General features: G+C 41.0%; 1 protein-coding gene across 7 annotated transcripts in view; it reads right to left on the reverse strand.

The window, feature by feature from the left end:
• Positions 1–17,897, reverse strand: part of CRACD (capping protein inhibiting regulator of actin dynamics) — a 119,488-nt gene that overhangs the window by 39,991 nt on the left and 61,600 nt on the right. For 6 of the 7 annotated variants that reach the window (XM_088660927.1, XM_088660930.1, XM_088660929.1 and 3 more), the window contains 3 exons: positions 17,552–17,717; positions 9,441–9,576; positions 1,937–2,101 (listed from right to left, as the gene is read on the reverse strand). In XM_088660927.1, coding sequence (XP_088517053.1) covers positions 1,937–2,101; positions 9,441–9,576; positions 17,552–17,717 — 467 coding nt within the window. The remainder of the gene's footprint in view (positions 1–1,936; positions 2,102–9,440; positions 9,577–17,551; positions 17,718–17,897) is intronic. The other variant, XM_088660932.1, reaches the window with a different exon arrangement.

Genomic DNA, 17,897 nt, shown 5'->3' on the forward strand with positions numbered 1-17,897 from the left:
TACTTGGCAATTTCAAAGTCTGTTCAACTGAGCTAAAGATGATGCACACTTTCAAGTCCCCTTAAGAGAGACTTGCGCAATATGCAACACCCAGTGTCAAGACAAACCTTCGAAATATGTTCTACATATTCTTTCCTGGCTGCCTATCACTTATAATTCATGTGTGTCCCTGAAAGTCTGCAAAGCAAACAATTTATCTCTTAAGTTCAAGGTTGTTGGCACTTGTGGTTTTATAAATAAGTCTCCACATTGCAGGCTTTTAACTCCCTGGATGCTGAAATTGGTGGGGACTGTATTTTCTTTGTCTTTTTCATGAATTCCCTTTTTTTTTTACAATTGCATTTTCTTTCCTGCAAGAAAATGTGTTTGCCTCTGCCTGTTTACCTCAATTCCCAGTAAGCAGCTCTTTAAAAACAACCTCTTTAGGATTAGTTGTCCCTGCTTTTATACTATATACAAACTAGTTCCAAGAAATTATGTGGCTCAGCCAGGGATGCATTTAAAGGCAAATCTATATCATTTGCACTTTTTGAAGCAATTCACTAACTGAAAGACAGCAGTCCTTCAAAACTTGAACTTTTCTGAATTTTGCAAACAAAAATGCATATACTACAGTAAAGTGTGCACAGAAATGAATTTTATATTATTATAATTATTACATGTGAATAACATACAAAAACACATTTTATTACGAGAAATTGCTTTGCAAACATGTATCTATTAGGTAAAACTGCATAAAAATGTGTATATTGGGAACAATTTGGACTAAAATGCTGGTTAATTTTTAGGAGGATTGGGTGTTTTTTTTTATAAAAAAAAAGCAAAGTGATGTGGAAATGAAGAGAACTAAAGACTGGAAACATGAGAGGAGCTGAAATTGACAGATTTCCCACCCCTAGGATGAGCTCGCATTGTGGCCTGAGGAATATTGGTTAGATCTGTTCTGCTTCCTCTGGCACCCAGGAGTGGCATCCATCATTTTTTTCTGGTACTTGGTAAGGAGATGGGCACAGAAGGACATTTGAGCCCTCAAATTGATTCTGACGGATCCTACACTAACTGCCAGCGAATGGTGCCCTGTTCCCAGGGGCTGGCGCTGTCAGAGACTCCAAAATGACTGGGTATGTGCTGGGTGAGAGAGAATCACACATGACTCCTAGTGCTGAGATATCGAGGAGTGCAATTTGCAAGGACCTAAGCACGAGATTTCAGTTTGCTCACCTCACCCGAAATGCTGTGAATAGGTGAGAGCAGCCAGCTCAACGTGGGCTATAGTGCAAGCAATGGCAACATTATCACCAGCACTTAGCCGAAATGTATAATAGAGCTGGAAGGTCATGGACAAGTCTTGAGCTTGACATGCACACAGTATGGGATAACGCAGGCATCCCCAAACTTCGGCCCTCCAGATGTTTTGGACTACAGTTCCCATCTTCCCTGACCACTGGTCCTGTTAGCTAGGGATCATGGGAGTTGTAGGCCAAAACATCTGGAGGGCTGCAGTTTGGGGATGCCTGGAGTAACGCACAGTCATTGCTGATTCACAAAACAAATCATGGGTAATGAAATGTGAAAACATATGTACATTTCTCTATATAGAAACTGTCTTCCATTGTCTGTTGTGTTTTGTTTTGTTTTAACATCAGGAAAGTGACTCTAAACTGGACCAATATGTAAAGTTCTCAGATCAAGCTTCATGACTTGCATTAGCACTGAACTTGTGAACATAGTGGTTGTATCTGAAGTGAATGAAGTCATGTGTGCTGCATTCAACAGCCACATTGCATCATGTTTGATGATTCTGCAGCTTTTTGAAATTAGTTCCTCCAAACTCCACCCCCAACGTGCACCCAGTGTGAGAAAGTACAAACTCACCACCGCCAGCAGCAGGCAACTGCTTCTGACATTTCCCCATTGTAAGGTATCCAGGACTTACTTTATTATTGCTCTCTGGAAGGACCATGTCTTGCTGTGAATCAGTCTCCATGGGGCTACTGAGTAACACATCTGCTTCCAAACTAGCCTTTGCTTCCCCAACTGTCTTCACTGAAACAGTCACTTGTGAAGGTTGGCCAAATTTAATATTTTTGGCCAACTGTTGCTGGAAAAAACAACAACACCCTGCATATTAGAAAGGAGACACATTGCTGTTCATACCCTCTCCTACACAGTTTATTCCTCTCCAACAGTGATGAGGCCCAAAATATTCAGCATTATCAGATGAAAGAGAAGGCAGTTAATTTTAGTAACTGTATTAGAACAACAGATCACAGGCTACACTTAGCACATCTTGATTTGTGCGAATACTCCCATCTTTTATGTCGACCAATTCCCAATGGGCTGGAACCAGTTGCTTGTTTTTAACCATAGAGCATCCTATTTCTCCTGTTCTTCTGAGTCTAGGCTTCCACAAAATCCAAATGCCTCCTGGTTTCAGATTTAAAACTAGACAATCTTCACGAGGGTGCAGTACTGAAGAAACCCTACTCAATGGCCCTAAAACAGTAAATAATCAAGCTCCCAACAATGGGGGTGGGGGAGAAACAAGACCCAATGCCACAAATAATTTATTGGTAAAAATTGGTTCCGACTGTATCTAAGCTTCTAAGATTCCATTCCAGAACAAAAAAAGTGATAAATAGGCAGCCCTAAACATGAAGTATTGTAAGTCAACAACCTTAGGTGACAGCTTATGGGCAGCAGAATGGGAGACACACTAAAGTTGCCACCAAAAACTCACCTAAAAGTGAAATTCAAAGTGGATTTGAGGGAATCTGAGGAATTTAGAATCTTAAGAAGATATCTGCTGGTTCACACCAAAGGTCCATCTACTTCAGTATTCTGCTTTCACCATGTCCAACAAGATACTTACGGGAAGCCTGCAAACATGTCAAATGAATGCTTCGGGACTAACTTAGGGGGGTTCTGGAGTTTGCTAAAAAACAAACGTCCAAGCAAATTTGGTGGTCCCTGCTTCAGGGGAAAATCTGAGAAATTCTGGACGCGTTTCAGAAAGATTTGTAAAATTTCTCAGGAGATTTTGCACAGATCACAGAAAGACAGATCTGACCTATGGAGTCGAATTCAGCTAGTGCTCTTTCGCAGGTCCCATTCATTTCAGTGGAACTTGTGCAGGTGAACTTTCAAGCAGAATAATGAGCTAAAGAAAGAGAAGATGCATTCGGATTTTCTACCCCAGGAACCATTTTATATTTGTATCTCTCACTCATCCTAAAGCAGCAAAATATGGATGAAGTGTAGCAGATAAGTTTCCTTGTTCCTCCATAATTACTTTTTTATTATTGAGTTGGTATTTTTTTTAAAAAAAAAATGTAATCTGCTTTCCTTTAGGGAGTGGGTGGGGGTGAGGAGAGGTGATAATTTGTATCTTAAGAGCACTATCATTTAAGAAATAGAAAACGATGAGAAAACCTTCCCGCTTCTTATAACAGCAGCAGTCATTTTATAGCACAATTGCCGCTAGACCAAATTTGTGGCAGACAAAGGAGTGAAGCTCCCGAGGGGAAAAATATACTCTCAAGCTCTGGAAGTACCCCATCATTAATAAAAATCATTATGGCTTGGGAAACAACTACTAAAAAAAGAGAATTTATTAAATTAATTAATATATTATTTGCATTCAGCTGCTTTTAATAAACCGAAGTCAGCCCTGTTACCTTCTTACTCCCTGTTAAGTTTATATACTTCTGGCCATAGAATCATAGAACTGTAGAGGTGGGAGGGACCCCGAGGGTCATCTAGTCCAACCCCCTGCAATGCAGAAATCTTGTCCACAGCTGGTCCTGGATGGGCTCGAAACACCAATCTTCTGATTAACAGCCAAACACACTGACCTATCATGGAGAGTAAAGGGCCAGTGTGTGTGTCCCCCCCCCCCCGCCCCCATGAATCATAACGGCCAGATTCCCAGATTTATTTCTTATAAAAAGAAAGCTACTATATTTTGTAGAACCTGAAAATGTGCAGGCAATTCTCTTTTTTTAGGTGGGGAGAAAATAGCCTGTTCTCCCACTTCACTTCGCTCCTACCCTGGAATTTTTTTCTGTGGTTGCACTTGCTAAGATCATTATTAAACTTTTTCCTCAGTAAACATAGAATTGCGTTGAAAATTAAAAACAATCAGATTCAACCAATACATGGTGCTCACTATTCTTCAGGTATCATACAAGTAGGGCCCTTGCTTATCAATCTTTAGTTATATCCTAAAGTTATACTCCTTGCTATCAACCTTTAGTTATATCCTGCCACCACCCCAACACCAGCTCTCCTTTGCTTTTTTCCTTATTGGCTATACTGTTCAGGAGTGTTCCATTTAATTCTTCCCTTGCTGCTCAACAGCCTCATCCCAGTATACCTGAAAGAGCATCTCCACCCCCATTGCTCAGCCCAGACACTGAGATCCTCCTCCAAGTTACAGGGAATCAGGCAGAGGGCCTTCCCGGTAGTGGCACCCACCCTGTTCTCCCTTCAGATGTCAAGGAGATTAAGAACTGGGAAACCCAGCTAGATGGGGCAAGGTATAAACAATAAAATTATTATTATTATTATTATTATTATTATTATTATTATTATTATTATTATACCTAGCAAAGTCTTTAGAACTGAATAATACGTTACACAGAAATGAAGAAAGATAGCGTGTGAGTGGCCTGCAAGTATTATTTCTATACTTCTGCTATAAATAATGTGTGGATTAGTGGATTCCAGAGTAGGAATGACTGCTGGGAGGAGCGAAGGAAGAAGACGAAACGCCACAGTACACCTGCATCAGCACCAGCAAACGCCTGGATCTGCCACAACTGCAACAGAACCTGTCTCTCCCATATCAGTCTCTACAGCCACAGCAGGCACTGTAACTTAATGATGGAGCACTTCCAGTGCTTGAGAATATATTTTCCCCTCAGCAGCTTCACTCCTTTTTCTGCCACATATTTGGTCTAGCAGCAATTGCGTGGACAGGCGGAGTCCCTCAACACCCCTGGCGACCTGCTGAGCGGAATAAAGACGCATGACAATGTGCTAGGGGATTAAAATTGGCCACAACTTTATTAATATTCAGATGTAGGGAGACCTTGGCTCATGCATTGGGCGTTATCCTTCCCAGTCCCCAGCCGGGGTTCTGGGAGGCTTCCGGGTTATCCACATGTATGGGGGTTGGGGCTGGCTCTGGAGAACATATGTTCAAGCAGAGAGAACCTGCCCCGTTCGCTGCTGGAAGGGGGAAGTGATGACGCCTATTGGCATGGTATTGGTCTAGGCTTCCCCCAATACCCTGCTCTTGTTGCCGCAAATGGGGTGAGGTCTCCGCCTCACGCCCCTCCCTCTAGGAAAATCGCCAAAGAATTCCGCCCAAGGCCTGACACCGCCAAAGTTGTGACGTATTGCTACGGGAAAGGCGAAACCTGCCAATGCAGGAAAATTCCTTTCCGACCCTTCAACAGCGGCCTTGACGTAGCAGCGCCTGTGTACCTGTGGAGAAAAGGTTAACCTGCAAAAGAAACTTGAATGAGGGTGTGGAGGGTGGGAGAAGCTCCGGAACCAACTGGTGCTTGGAGGTAAGATTCAAATTCTCTTGGTGTGAGCCGGACAGTCCCTCCCCTTACCTGGCTATCCCCTGGCAACACCTCCCCAGGCAGGATTGGACGCTGGGCTTGGGTAGGCGGAGACCCCTGGCATACTACCTGGGGAGGCGATGCCAGCCCCGAACTACCAGGGAGTCGCCCTATGGGACCAGGGGGCTGCGTGCATCCATGCAAAAGTCACACACACACACCCCCAATTGATGTGTGGAGCAGTCATTGTGCTATAAAATGACTTAAGGCCAGTACTTTTTTCCTTCTTTTTTTTAGAAGAATATTTATTAAGGATTTTCTTGGTTTACAGAAATATGTGCAATGTCTCTCATAACATTTTTACAGATCAGTTTCATTTATTGAGACATTGGGAGGGAATTTTTAGGGGTACTCCCATTTTGACTCAAGAAAATCACCAATTTTATAGTTCAAATCAGGAAAAAAATGAATACAGTAAATAGATAAAAGTACAAAGATTCACAAAATGTTTAGGGGTATGCGTCCCCTCGAAAAAAGCACTACGGAAGACAGGTGCCAACCAGTGGATTCTACCTACAGACAGCTCTGTAAGCAACACTTGCAACTCACAGGCCTCACTGCCATTGTGCACCGAAATGTACACCCCCGCCCCGCCCCTCTTTGAAGAAAGGTAGCACTTCTCTGATTGGCACCAAAGGGCTGAATAAATGGACATACATTTCATGTGAAAAGTAAACTCTTTAAAAGGTATTTGGAATGGGCAAATGGAAAATTTAGCCTTTCTTTCTTGAAATAGCTGGATGAATCATACTCGGCTAGGAGAGAGGAGACTGTTAATTTTTATTTTGTAAATTACAGGGAAATTTGCCACAAGGTTTTGTCTCTCTGCCTGTCATCTAATGTGTGAAAATCTACAGGAGACGCACGCTCAAAGAAAAGGATACATGCTGATTTTTTAAAATAAATATGAGATTGTCAAATCCAGACAGAGGTTTTCAAAATAGAGGTATTCTTTCCAACAGGGGAGAGATAAAAGATACTAAAGAAGATAGATATCTACTGTATATGAAACAGAACTATGACTCATTTGCTATGTGGCTTTGGTCAAGGTTTCATATTGTATCTCAGAAGAAACGAATAAACCATTGAAATTAAGCTCAGAAAGATCAGAAGACTCCATTAAAAAAAAACCTTTTTAGACAAAGCAGTAGAATGTTTTAAAAGCAAAAAATCAACACTACCATGAGATTTATTTGAATAGCATTTTAGATTTTATCTTACTCATGGACTCTAGATTCTGTATTTAATCACCATTCAGCCCCACCTACTATTTTCTGTGAAAGTTGGAGGGAGGGGTTAAGCACCATCTTCAAATATCTTAAGGGCTGTCACATGGAAGATGGAGAAAACTGTTTTTTTCCCCTACACCAGAAGGTAGGACTCAAACCAATGGATTCAAGTTACAAGAACGGAGATTCCAAATTAACATCAGGAAGAACTTTCTGACAGTATGAGCTGTTTGACAGTGGAACAGGCTCCTTTGGAAGGTGCTGGACTCCTTCCTTGGATAATTTTAAGCAGAGGTTGGATGGCCACCTGTCATGGATGCTTTAGTTGAGATAATAATAATAATAATAATAATAATAATAATAATAATTTATTATTTATACCCTGCTCATCTCCCCAGCCACTCTGGGCAGCTTCCAACAGAAAAGTAAACTATTAAACATTAAAAGCCCCCCTAAACAGGGCTGCCTTCAAATGATTCCTGTATTGCAGGGGTTTGGTCTACAATTCTATGATTCTGTGTCATCTGCTGGCTGCAATATCCACAACACAATGATCCTGACCGCTTCTACATGCGTGCACCCAATCTGTACTCCAAATTACTGAGTTGAATCCATGTGCTGGCTTTCAAATTCACCACACAAATGTCTGTACATGTGTGCAGCATAACGTGCAAACAGCTCTAACTTTCCCAAAGGATAGGAAGATCTCCAAGGGAACTAGCTGTTGCTGACGGCACCAGAGAGAATGCAGCCCAGTTTCCCTACCTAAGGAAACCTTTAGGCATCCAAGGGCACAGACTGTGCTAGAGATTTTACATCATTCTTCTGTCGTATTTCACATAATGCAGCCAGGGCATCAAGGCACTGATGTTCAAATAGACATCAAATTACTTGTGCTTATGAAGAACTATTATCTTGCTGCCTCATTATTACACTCTGTGGCTCATATGTATCCATTAACCATGCCTTTGTTCTCTTCCACAGATTCCTTAAATTCCGGCTTTTGGCAAGAGGCCCATTTAACCCCTTGTCTCTTACTCTTCCTTCATCCTGCTAACATTTGGAACATCAAGCCTGCAACATTTCTACTTGTGCAGTTTCCTTCCCACTGTTCCTTCATACCTTTCAGACTATGAGCCTTTGGAAGATCCATTTGTCATCTTTTATAACTGCAACACTATTTTACCCATCCTATGTCTGTTCCGACAGGCTGGCCTACGCCTCTAAATAAAGATGCCTTCTTATAGCATGGGTATTGTGATGTTTCCCCATTCACAAGCTGCTGCAAATATTGATAAAGGCTTATGAATGGAGCTGCTGATAGAAATGTTATGTGTCAAAGGAAGCTGTATATGTTCATCTACAATGCACTGGTGCGGGGGGACCTTTCGTAATCTGCAAGTATTTGAAGTGAAATAACAAAATGCCTCTAGGCGTGGCATTTTTATTTGATTTTATCATGTATTTTGTTCTGACTGACATATATTAGGTGGGATATATTAGGTGGGACCTACAGTTGTCTTAATACTGTATTTGCATTTAGCCAAGCTCTTGGGGGAACTTTCTTTTATGAGGTCCTATTAAATGTTCTCATTAATAAATTTCTGTCAGCTCTCTTTCAATATCTCCTGAGAGCCAGAAACCAAGCACTAAACCTAAATGTTCTAAATCAGTGTTTCCCAACCTTGTTCCAACCGTGGACCCCTTCCAACCTGCTTTCCTTCCTGTGGCCCTATCCACCAGCAGAACAGACTTTTTGCCTGCGTATCTCCTTCTCACTGCAAACCCTGCAGAGCATATCAGGGAGGAGTTTTCTATTTTCAGGGAGATTTTCACATTCAGATACACACACAAATCTACAGCCCAGGGAAAGCTCTTCCATTTGCTTGTGCTGATTTTAATCATTTTTTTTCTTAGTTAATTGACATCTTGTGACTGGATGGAACTCATCACCACTCATGCATTGGGACTTGACAGATGCATAACAAGCCTTTTTACTGCTTGCCATGGACTGCCAACAGGTGGTTTCAAAGACATGCTGCATGCATGCATGCATAAATACCTTAAATCGGGAAGGTTAAGCAATCTTTTTTTAAAAAGAAGTAAAATAAAAAGTCTTCCTATCTTCCTATCTCCCTAACAGATCCTTTGTCCTCTGGAGATGGGAGTACATTTTAAGGCTGTCTTGGGCGTTGGTTTATATTTTATCATTACATCAGATAACTGTTAATTATTCAATCCTGATTTAATCAAGATTTAACTTTCGATTGTGTTCAGTTTAGTGGGTTCTAAGTTGTGCAGACCTCATGTAGCACAAACAACGGTAATTGAACACGTGGTCAGTGCTTCACCTAATTTTATCTGTGGCCTTCATGCTGCAGGGTTATGGAGGGTTATGGAGAACGCTGCCAGAAACTGTAAATTGCAAATACACACACTTAGAATGAACCCACTTCCCTAACAGTGTGACATTTTGCATAGCAATAGGATCAGCAGAAGGAAGGAAAATGTTGAAACAAGAAAAATTAAAAGAGTTTGAACTGTAACACCTGTAGTCACGTTGCTTCCTAATTCTTACCTGAAGGGTTTTGACTTTGCCTAGGATGTTTTCTTGTGACATTGCTTGAAGAGACTCTTCACTCTCTGTTCGCCCATCAGGTATAAAAATACTCTCATGGGAAAAGGCCCGTGTTCCCATACTATGATTGGAAGACCTGAAGCATAACACATAGAAGATTTTATTTTGTAAAAGCATCCCTGCCATTTCTCATTGCACTGCTCCCCCAAATTAATATATGTATGTATTTAAAACTGTGTCCTAACTGGTTTTGAAGGTTCAAGGTGGGGAGGTAAAATATTTAATTTGCACTCTATTCACAACTTTTCTTCCACAGCTTACATTTTCCACAAGTACCATTTGGTGAATATGGAAAAGGCCAATGAGCACGATATATGTCTGCTGTATACAAATCTTGGCACAAAAAATATACACGGTCTTACAAGGAATTACTGCATACTAGTTTTTAGGCACATGTGATGGTAGCTGACTAGATTATACTCAGAACCCACTGAAATTGATGAACATCAGTTAGTTAGGACTTCAGTTTTAAATACAGAGACTAATAAATAAGCTCAGGTCGATCCGGAATTTGTTTTGTCCAAAATAAAAAGTCTATCCGTGAGGCAGTTTCTTGAATTAAAAAGTTTTAATTTCGATTTTGATCGCTCAAAATCCATTCCACATGCCATTGTATACTCATTCTAATATCAGTTTATGGACTGTTAATATGATCCAATGCCTCTACACTCACAAGGTCTGTGCTGGCAATGGAATTGTTCAATCTACTGACATTGCTGAAATCATGGCAGCTGAGCAGACACATGGTTGCTCAAAGCAAGCAGAGCCATGCCCATCAGCTCCGCTTACTCCCAAAGAGACTGTATATAGGATGTGTGAATCAGCCATATGTTGTCCTGCACCACTAGTCTCACATTAATCCGCATGAGTGGTAATATATATATAATCTAGGGCAATTTACCATTTGCATTTCAAATGCTTGATTTCCTTGAAATGAAATTATGAAGCAAAACAGAGCAAACGTCAACGGGAATGTAGATTTCAAAGGCTTTGCTTTCCAATTCCCAGTTATAGGAGAGATGAAAATTTATTCTTGCTGTTATATCATTACGATATGAAAAGCTTTTGTCTTTGAAAACTTAGTAAACCATGAATAAGAGCCTTTGGAACAAATGCAAATTGACTGAATCATTTTTTCTCTAAATATAAATCAAAGCAGAAGCAAAGCATTATATATAATATAAAATGCAGCTACAGTGGTACCTCTACTTACGAATAACTCTAGTTACGAATGTTTCTACTTACGAATGGAGCTCCGTCGGCCATCTTGGATGCTGTTTAGATAGGATTTTTTCTACTTACGAATTTTTAGATAGGGTTGCTTCGACTTACGAATTTTTTCTCCCAATGCATTCCTATGGGATTCGACTTACATTTTTTTTTTACTTACAAATGTGTGTTCGGAACGCATTAAATTCGTAAGTAGAGGTACCACTGTAGTTGTACTAGTTGTCCACAGAGTTAATAACTCTCTTGAGCTGGACTTGGCTAGTAAGCTTTAAAATAGTTCAGTACATCATGTTATCACAATTTTTGAGAGCTACAAGAAGCACTGGACACCTTCATAAAGCTTGACAGTTTCTGCTTGAGACACTAAATAATTGTTTACTGCTGAAGTCTCCCAGCCATTGAGCATAATCAAGCCAATGTAAAACATGTTGATGTCTTATTTATTTCAGCAGGAGAGGTTTAAGCACTTGCCTAGTTCTGCCACTAGAATCAACAAGCCTTAAAAGTGCTTAACTTCACTAGGATCATACTCAGTGTTGAGAATAACTCAGAATTGCAGAGAATTCAAGACACAAGGGAGTAAAATGCTATGTGTCAATAAAGACAACACAATGCATTTTAGTACATGATATTGCACCATTCATGCATGTACAGGACTTCGTTTTAGAAACCCTATCTACATCTAAAGAATCTCAATTTGAAAACAGATGGGACAATAATTTAGACATAATTTATTAATATCGTATCAGATTCCAGAGGGGGTAGCCATGACAGTCTGTTGCAGCAAGAACAACAAAGAATATTGCGGCACCTTAAAGACTAACTAGTTTTTTAAGGCATAAGCTTTCGTCCTCCCTCCCACCCCCACCCCCCAAAAAAGCTGTGTGCGGAGAATTGCCTGACAGTGCTAAAACTTTCTTTGAAGTTTTCTCCACAGTTCTTCAAACAGCTAAACAGTCAATCCGCTATTTGGCTTAAAAGCGGCTTGTCTTTTTGGCTGCCTTTCTTGCAGCGGTGGAGATGTCAAAGAAAATTCTGGTTGTGTGTGCAGTTCTACAAGTGACTTATCTGAATCACAAGTTCCAATTATAGACTTCATAGTAGCGCTTCCTGATCTATTTGTAAAGAAAAGCATCAACATCTGACCCACTGCCTGCAACACTAGTACACTGATCTAGTGTGCAAGTATTACATAAAAGTAAGGAGCACTATCAGGGACGCAGGTGGCACAGTGGTCTAAACCACAGAGCCTAGGGCTTGCCGATCAGAAGGTTGGCGGTTCGAATCCCCGCAGTGGGGCGAGCTCCCGCTGTTCAGTCCCAGCTCCTGCCCACCTAGCAGTTCGAAAGCACATCAAAGTACAAGTAGATAAATAGGTACCGCTCTGGCGGGAAGGTAAAGAGTGTTTCTGTGCGCTGCTCTGGTTTGCCAGAAGCAGCTTATTCATGCTGGCCACATGACCCGGAAGCTGTCGGCTCCCTTGGCCTATAGAGCGAGATGTGTGCCGCAACCCCAGAGTCGTCAGCAACTGGACCTAATGGTCAGGGGTACCTTTACCTTTAAGGAGCATTAATAGAGGCCAGAAGTACAGTTATAACATAGGAAAATTCACTTTATCGGTTTAATTAGAGATCTGTGGCACCATTCCAGCAGGTAAATCTGGTGGCAGCAGTGCCTAATGAGTTTTTAAACTACATGGGGTAATGTCTGGAGAGTATTATATCTCTGAACAACCAATGATACTATACACAGGTGGCCAATGTTATAAATATTTATTTTAAAATGTGTAACCCGTCAATCTTTAAAAAATTAGACTCAAAGTGGCTTACAAAACAAAACAAAAACTGCTCAAATAAAAAACCAAAAAAACTCAACATGAAACGAGGGGAGAACTTGGTTTGTGGTTGGTTGGTTTGTGTCTAGTTGAGAGAAGATGACAAAAATCATTTGCTCTTCTACACACTTAATTCTCCAGTCCATTCTAGATACATTCCATCTTTAATCATTCCACGATTCTATGATTATGTCCTTTCCTCTTATGATACTTTATGGCTGTATCCGCTACATATCCTGACGGATATTTCTACATGCGAGTATGTTTATGGTTCACCTGCAGTGAAAAGAATACATTTCCAAGTATAGCGATTTATCTATATTGCATCCTTGCACAGTTCTAAGACCATTATCATCTTTTGGAAACCTCAAGCTGCCACATATTTTTAGGAGTGTAGAAACCTGCCTCCCACTCCCTTATTGAGGCATTCGCAAATAGCAAGGAATAACAAGGAAATGGAAAAGAATGCGAGTAACATTCTGCAGTGTGCTCGCACCCATATGCCTTCTTGTTTTTACCAGCTCCAGAGAAAATAATTTCAAAATATCACTTTTGGGGTGCCAAATTATTGGGGTGCATTAAAAAAAATCCTGACAATGAATAAAGAATTGCTTAGAGCAAGGTCCTACTGTGTTAACAATCCTTTTACTAAAAACGACATGATAATACTATGACAACAGTTGCCATGATACATGTGAGTGACTCTTCAGATACTTACGATCACTGCATCCAAGGCTGAGCTCACATTGGTGTTTTTATCAGAAATTTGACTGTGAATTACTGTGGTGGAATGGCTGCTTGCCTCTGTCTGTGGGGTGGCGACAGCTGCAGTTCAGCCTGAGTCGTGACAACAAACGTCCACCCAAGACCAGAGCAACCAGGGGAGGACGTCATTTCCTCCTCCCATGAACCCCAATGATTTCTGAGAGCTCGCCCACAATTCTAGCCAATCGAGGGTGAGCTTGGGGGTGTGGCTTGGTGAATGGATCTGAGTGCAGCCCTTGCCCCCTGGCTTCACCCTTGTTTGCTCTCTGGACATAAAAGTAAGCTTTGTCCGGTTAGGCGGCACAGTTGGAATCCTGCCAGTCCAGGGAATCAGGGTGTCCCATTGAAAGCATCCAGGGTGGAGGTGCTTCTGTCCAGATGCCCAGAAGGGGCCTGACAGGCCATAGCTCCACCCAGGTGATCTCGGACAGGGTCACCCTGATTTGGTGTGTTCCATAGGGTGATCTATACGCCTTGGTTAACCATGGCAAGAAAATCAACCAGCAGTTGGGTTGGTTGATTCAGGTGCAATGTTTGCACCAAAATTTCTGAAATCGATATGGTTTTGGCTTGTTTAAATCCCCAGTGCTTGTCCTATGTTTATTGAAATCTGACCTGGGGCTCGCCAGCCACGGCTCCACTGCGCCTTGGGCCCACAATGCACACCAGAGCTGAAACATGCACTATCTGCAAGAGGCTTAACTACCACGAGAACCATGCAATGCAAGATGCTAAAGGGAAGAAGTATGCACTCCAAGAAATAAACAAGAAATGAAGGTTGGCAATATCATATCTATCTCATATATTAGTCTCATTGCATGAAGCAAACAGGCAAAAAAAATGTTGAGAGGCCACAAAAATATACCAAAATGTATTCTCAATCATGTTAAGTGGCACCTGTAATTTCACCATTTTCTATGCTTGTAGTGTTTGAGTTATGCATTTGCCATTATCACTGCTGGTTCCTTCATTGACTACCTTGGCCTAACTGGTGAATCACTTCCCAGCATCAGTGATCAAGAGAGCAGCTGGAGATTATTTATTGCAGCTTCAACCTTTACAAACATATCTGAAGAAGTGTGCATGCACACGAAAGCTCATACCAAAATAAAAACTTAGTTGGTCTTTAAGGTGCTACTGAAGGAATTTTTTTTACTTTACAAACATACTGTGGGATGAGGAATAGTTTATGCAACCCAATTTCACAGTTGGAAATATCCTTCCTTATGCAAAAAAAATTATGTTATAATAAAAAAAAGGCTGTAACTTTTTAATGATATCATACATTCTGCATCAGTGCCTTCCAGAAATGCTAGATTTGAGAAAATAAGATACTTGCCTGCAGGAAAAAAATGTGTTTATAATCTCTTTTGTATTTTCAGAGGCAAGATTGGAGTCAGCTCATATCTGGATTATTGCAGATATGTCCAAACCCTCTGAGATATAACTGGTTGGAGCCAGGATGGAGAACGTATTCCAGATGTTGTTGGACTCCAACTTCTATCATCCTTGATCACAATGGCTGGGGCTGATGGAAGTAGAGTCCAATAAGATCAGGGAGGGCCACAGACTCCATACCATTGGATTAGAATGTTAGACTTGGACTGCATAGATCTGAATGCGAATCCCCTCTCAGCCATGAGCCTCATTTGGTGGTCAAGTGTCAAGTTATTCTCCCTAACCTATCTCATAGGATGGCTGGGAGCATAAAGAGAGATAAGTTTCAGACATGCTGCACTCAGAAATGCAGAATACAATTGTGACAAATCATTAAAACCACCTGAGTGCCAAATAGAACTATATAATGAGAAGAAAGGCAAGAAAGGGGAAATGTGTAGCTCCAGATAAATAGCATGTACAATATTAGGCTTAATGTTATACTTAGAAATAAGGAGAAAAGCAATTTGTTAAATAGTTCTGTTAGATTATTAATTTTGAATTCACAGATTCAATAGGCTTTGTATGGCTCCCAGTCAACATGGTGGATGCATCAAGCTGAGAGTTCCCGCAAGCAGATTTGGCAGCCAGCCACTTCAAAGTTAAGCATCAAGTACCCTTGCTTTTAATAATAATAAAAAATGAATGCCTAAATCCTCTGTAACTAGGAGATATGAAACAAACATTCCTCAGTATGGAAATCACTACATTAATTCCAATTCAGACCCCAGATCCTCCAAAGTTTGGGCCTGCTCAGATAAGCCACTTTCTCAGCCTTCTCGACCCACAGTACTTCTTTATACCATCTAAATTTATTTGATATTGATATTGGTGGCATCAGGAACCAGAAGGGCTCTGTTAGACCCAATGTTCCAGGAACCCTTAGAAACACAGTTCCCATTACTTTTGCCACCACACTAGGAATGTCAGGAGACCTGGAAAATCAAATGTCAGGTTCCTGGTACTTAAACATTGCTAAACTGGTGCTCTGTCCACCATCGCTGACCCTGTGGACGAATAAGAAAGTGTAGTGGGCTGTGGCAGAGAATAGGGGGGAGAAAGTCGATTCAGTTTGCTTTGAAACCCAAATCAAATCAACACTTTCCTAAACAATATGAGAACAGAAACTCAGGCATCCTTTGAAATTCACACTTACCCGGATTTTGCAATGCATATACTGGGGAAAATGTGCATTTAAATGAATATGTCAGAGAAAATATCCTACAAAAATGCATTATATTAGGCTTATATTGCTTGCAAGAATGTCTACATTAGCCCAAACTACATACGAAAATGAGTTTATGAGGGGTGGAGGTCACGCTAAAATGTTGGATAATTTTCATGAGGACTTTTTAAATACAGTGGTGCCTCGCTAGACGAATTTAATTCGTTCCACGGGTCTTTTCTTATAACGAAAAATTCGTCTAGCGAATCCCATAGGAATGCATTGAATTTTTTTTGAAAAATTTTTTGCCCATAGGAACGCATTAATTGAATTTCAATGCATTCCTATGGGAAACTGCGATTCGCTAGACGAATTTTCCATAAAACGAATTCGTCTAGCGAGGCAACCTCCGCTCGAAAAATCCTTTCGTTAAGTGGAAATTTTGTTAAGCAGGGCATTCGTTAAGCGAGGCACCACTGTAAAATAAATCACAAATTCCTGCAGAAATGTTGAGAATTGCATTTAAGATTGGGGAAAAAATAGAACCCAAGAGAACCAAAATGTACAGATCCTTCCATCTCTAATGGAGGAAGGTGGCAATAGAAGAAGCCTATTCTGCTGCACATCTGAGGTGCAAAGGAGCTGAGATTCAGAATGAGTTTGAAAAGAGAATGATTTCCTTCCCATTTCAGGGATGGGAATACAGTGGTACCTCGGTTTATGAACACAATTGGTTCCGGAAGTCTGTTCATAAACTGAAGCGAACTTTCCCATTGAAAGTAATGGAAAGTGGATTAATCCGTTCCAGACGGTCCGCGGAGTAACCGTTCATAAACTGAAGCGAACTTTTCCATTGAAAGTAATGGAAAGTGGATTAATCCGTTCCAGACGGGTCCGCAAAGTACTTAAACTGAAGCGTTCATAAACTGAAACATGGGTGTAATTGGTTCCGGAAGTCTGTTCATAAACTGAAGCGTTCATAAACTGAAGCGAACTTTCCCATTAAAAGTAATGGAAAGTGAATTAATCCGTTCCAGATAGGTCCGCGGCGTTCATAAACCGAAAATTCATAAACCGAGGTGTTCATAAACCGAGGTTCCACTGTAAATTGTTCTACCTGAGCTCATTTCAAATTGAGCAAGTGTGAGGGGAGAAACTCACCCATCATTACTTACAATTTCTTTCCTCACGCATGTTCTGAACATTTATGTATTTATTTAAGACAGTGTATAAACGTCTAAATGGTTTCATGCATGAAGTGCCTGCAGTGTGTGTGTGGGGGAGGGGAACTATCTCCAAGTTTATCCTTTGTAAAACACCTACATAGCTATAGGTCCGCCAGTTAACTTTATAGTAATGTTTTAACAAACACCTTATAATATCCAGTGTTTAGCATACAGGGATGCAAAAGCTGCAATCCTGAAACCAGTCCCTCGGGAGTCATCAAATTACAGAAGCACTTACTGTACTTCAAAATAACTGCACTGAAGTAACAGCTGACAAAATGCAAAACGGCCATGCTTGATTCAAACAAGAATTCTCAGTATAGCTACCATTTTTCTTCCAGGCAGGCTCAGGACAAAAGGTGCAGCAGCAATGGCAAAATGCACGTTTCATTACCTCAGACCACTGTTTGTCTCTTCATCGGAAGACAGTCCATTGCAGACATTTCCAAAGGAACTGCTCGGTTTCAGCTTGGTGTCCTCTTGGTCTGGGGTTGCCTCCCGTTTTTTCCTCCTACCAAAAAACTTCTTAAAAGGCTGGAATTTGCTGGCTTTTTTCTTGTCTGCAGATAATGAGACAAATGCACACAGGAGCTTATCAACACTGCACCTCTTTGCACCCTTGGGTGAACGGAAAGGCAGTTAGTTAAGCACTTGCCAAGGAAGAATGAGGCCAAAGAGCAGTCAAAAGTCTAAGCAAATGTTGTGCTTGGAATTTAAATGCGTGCACTCCACTTACTGCC

This window comes from Zootoca vivipara, chromosome Z1, assembly GCF_965207765.1.
Source record: "Zootoca vivipara chromosome Z1, rZooViv2.hap1.1, whole genome shotgun sequence".
Lineage (NCBI taxonomy): Eukaryota > Metazoa > Chordata > Lepidosauria > Squamata > Lacertidae > Zootoca > Zootoca vivipara.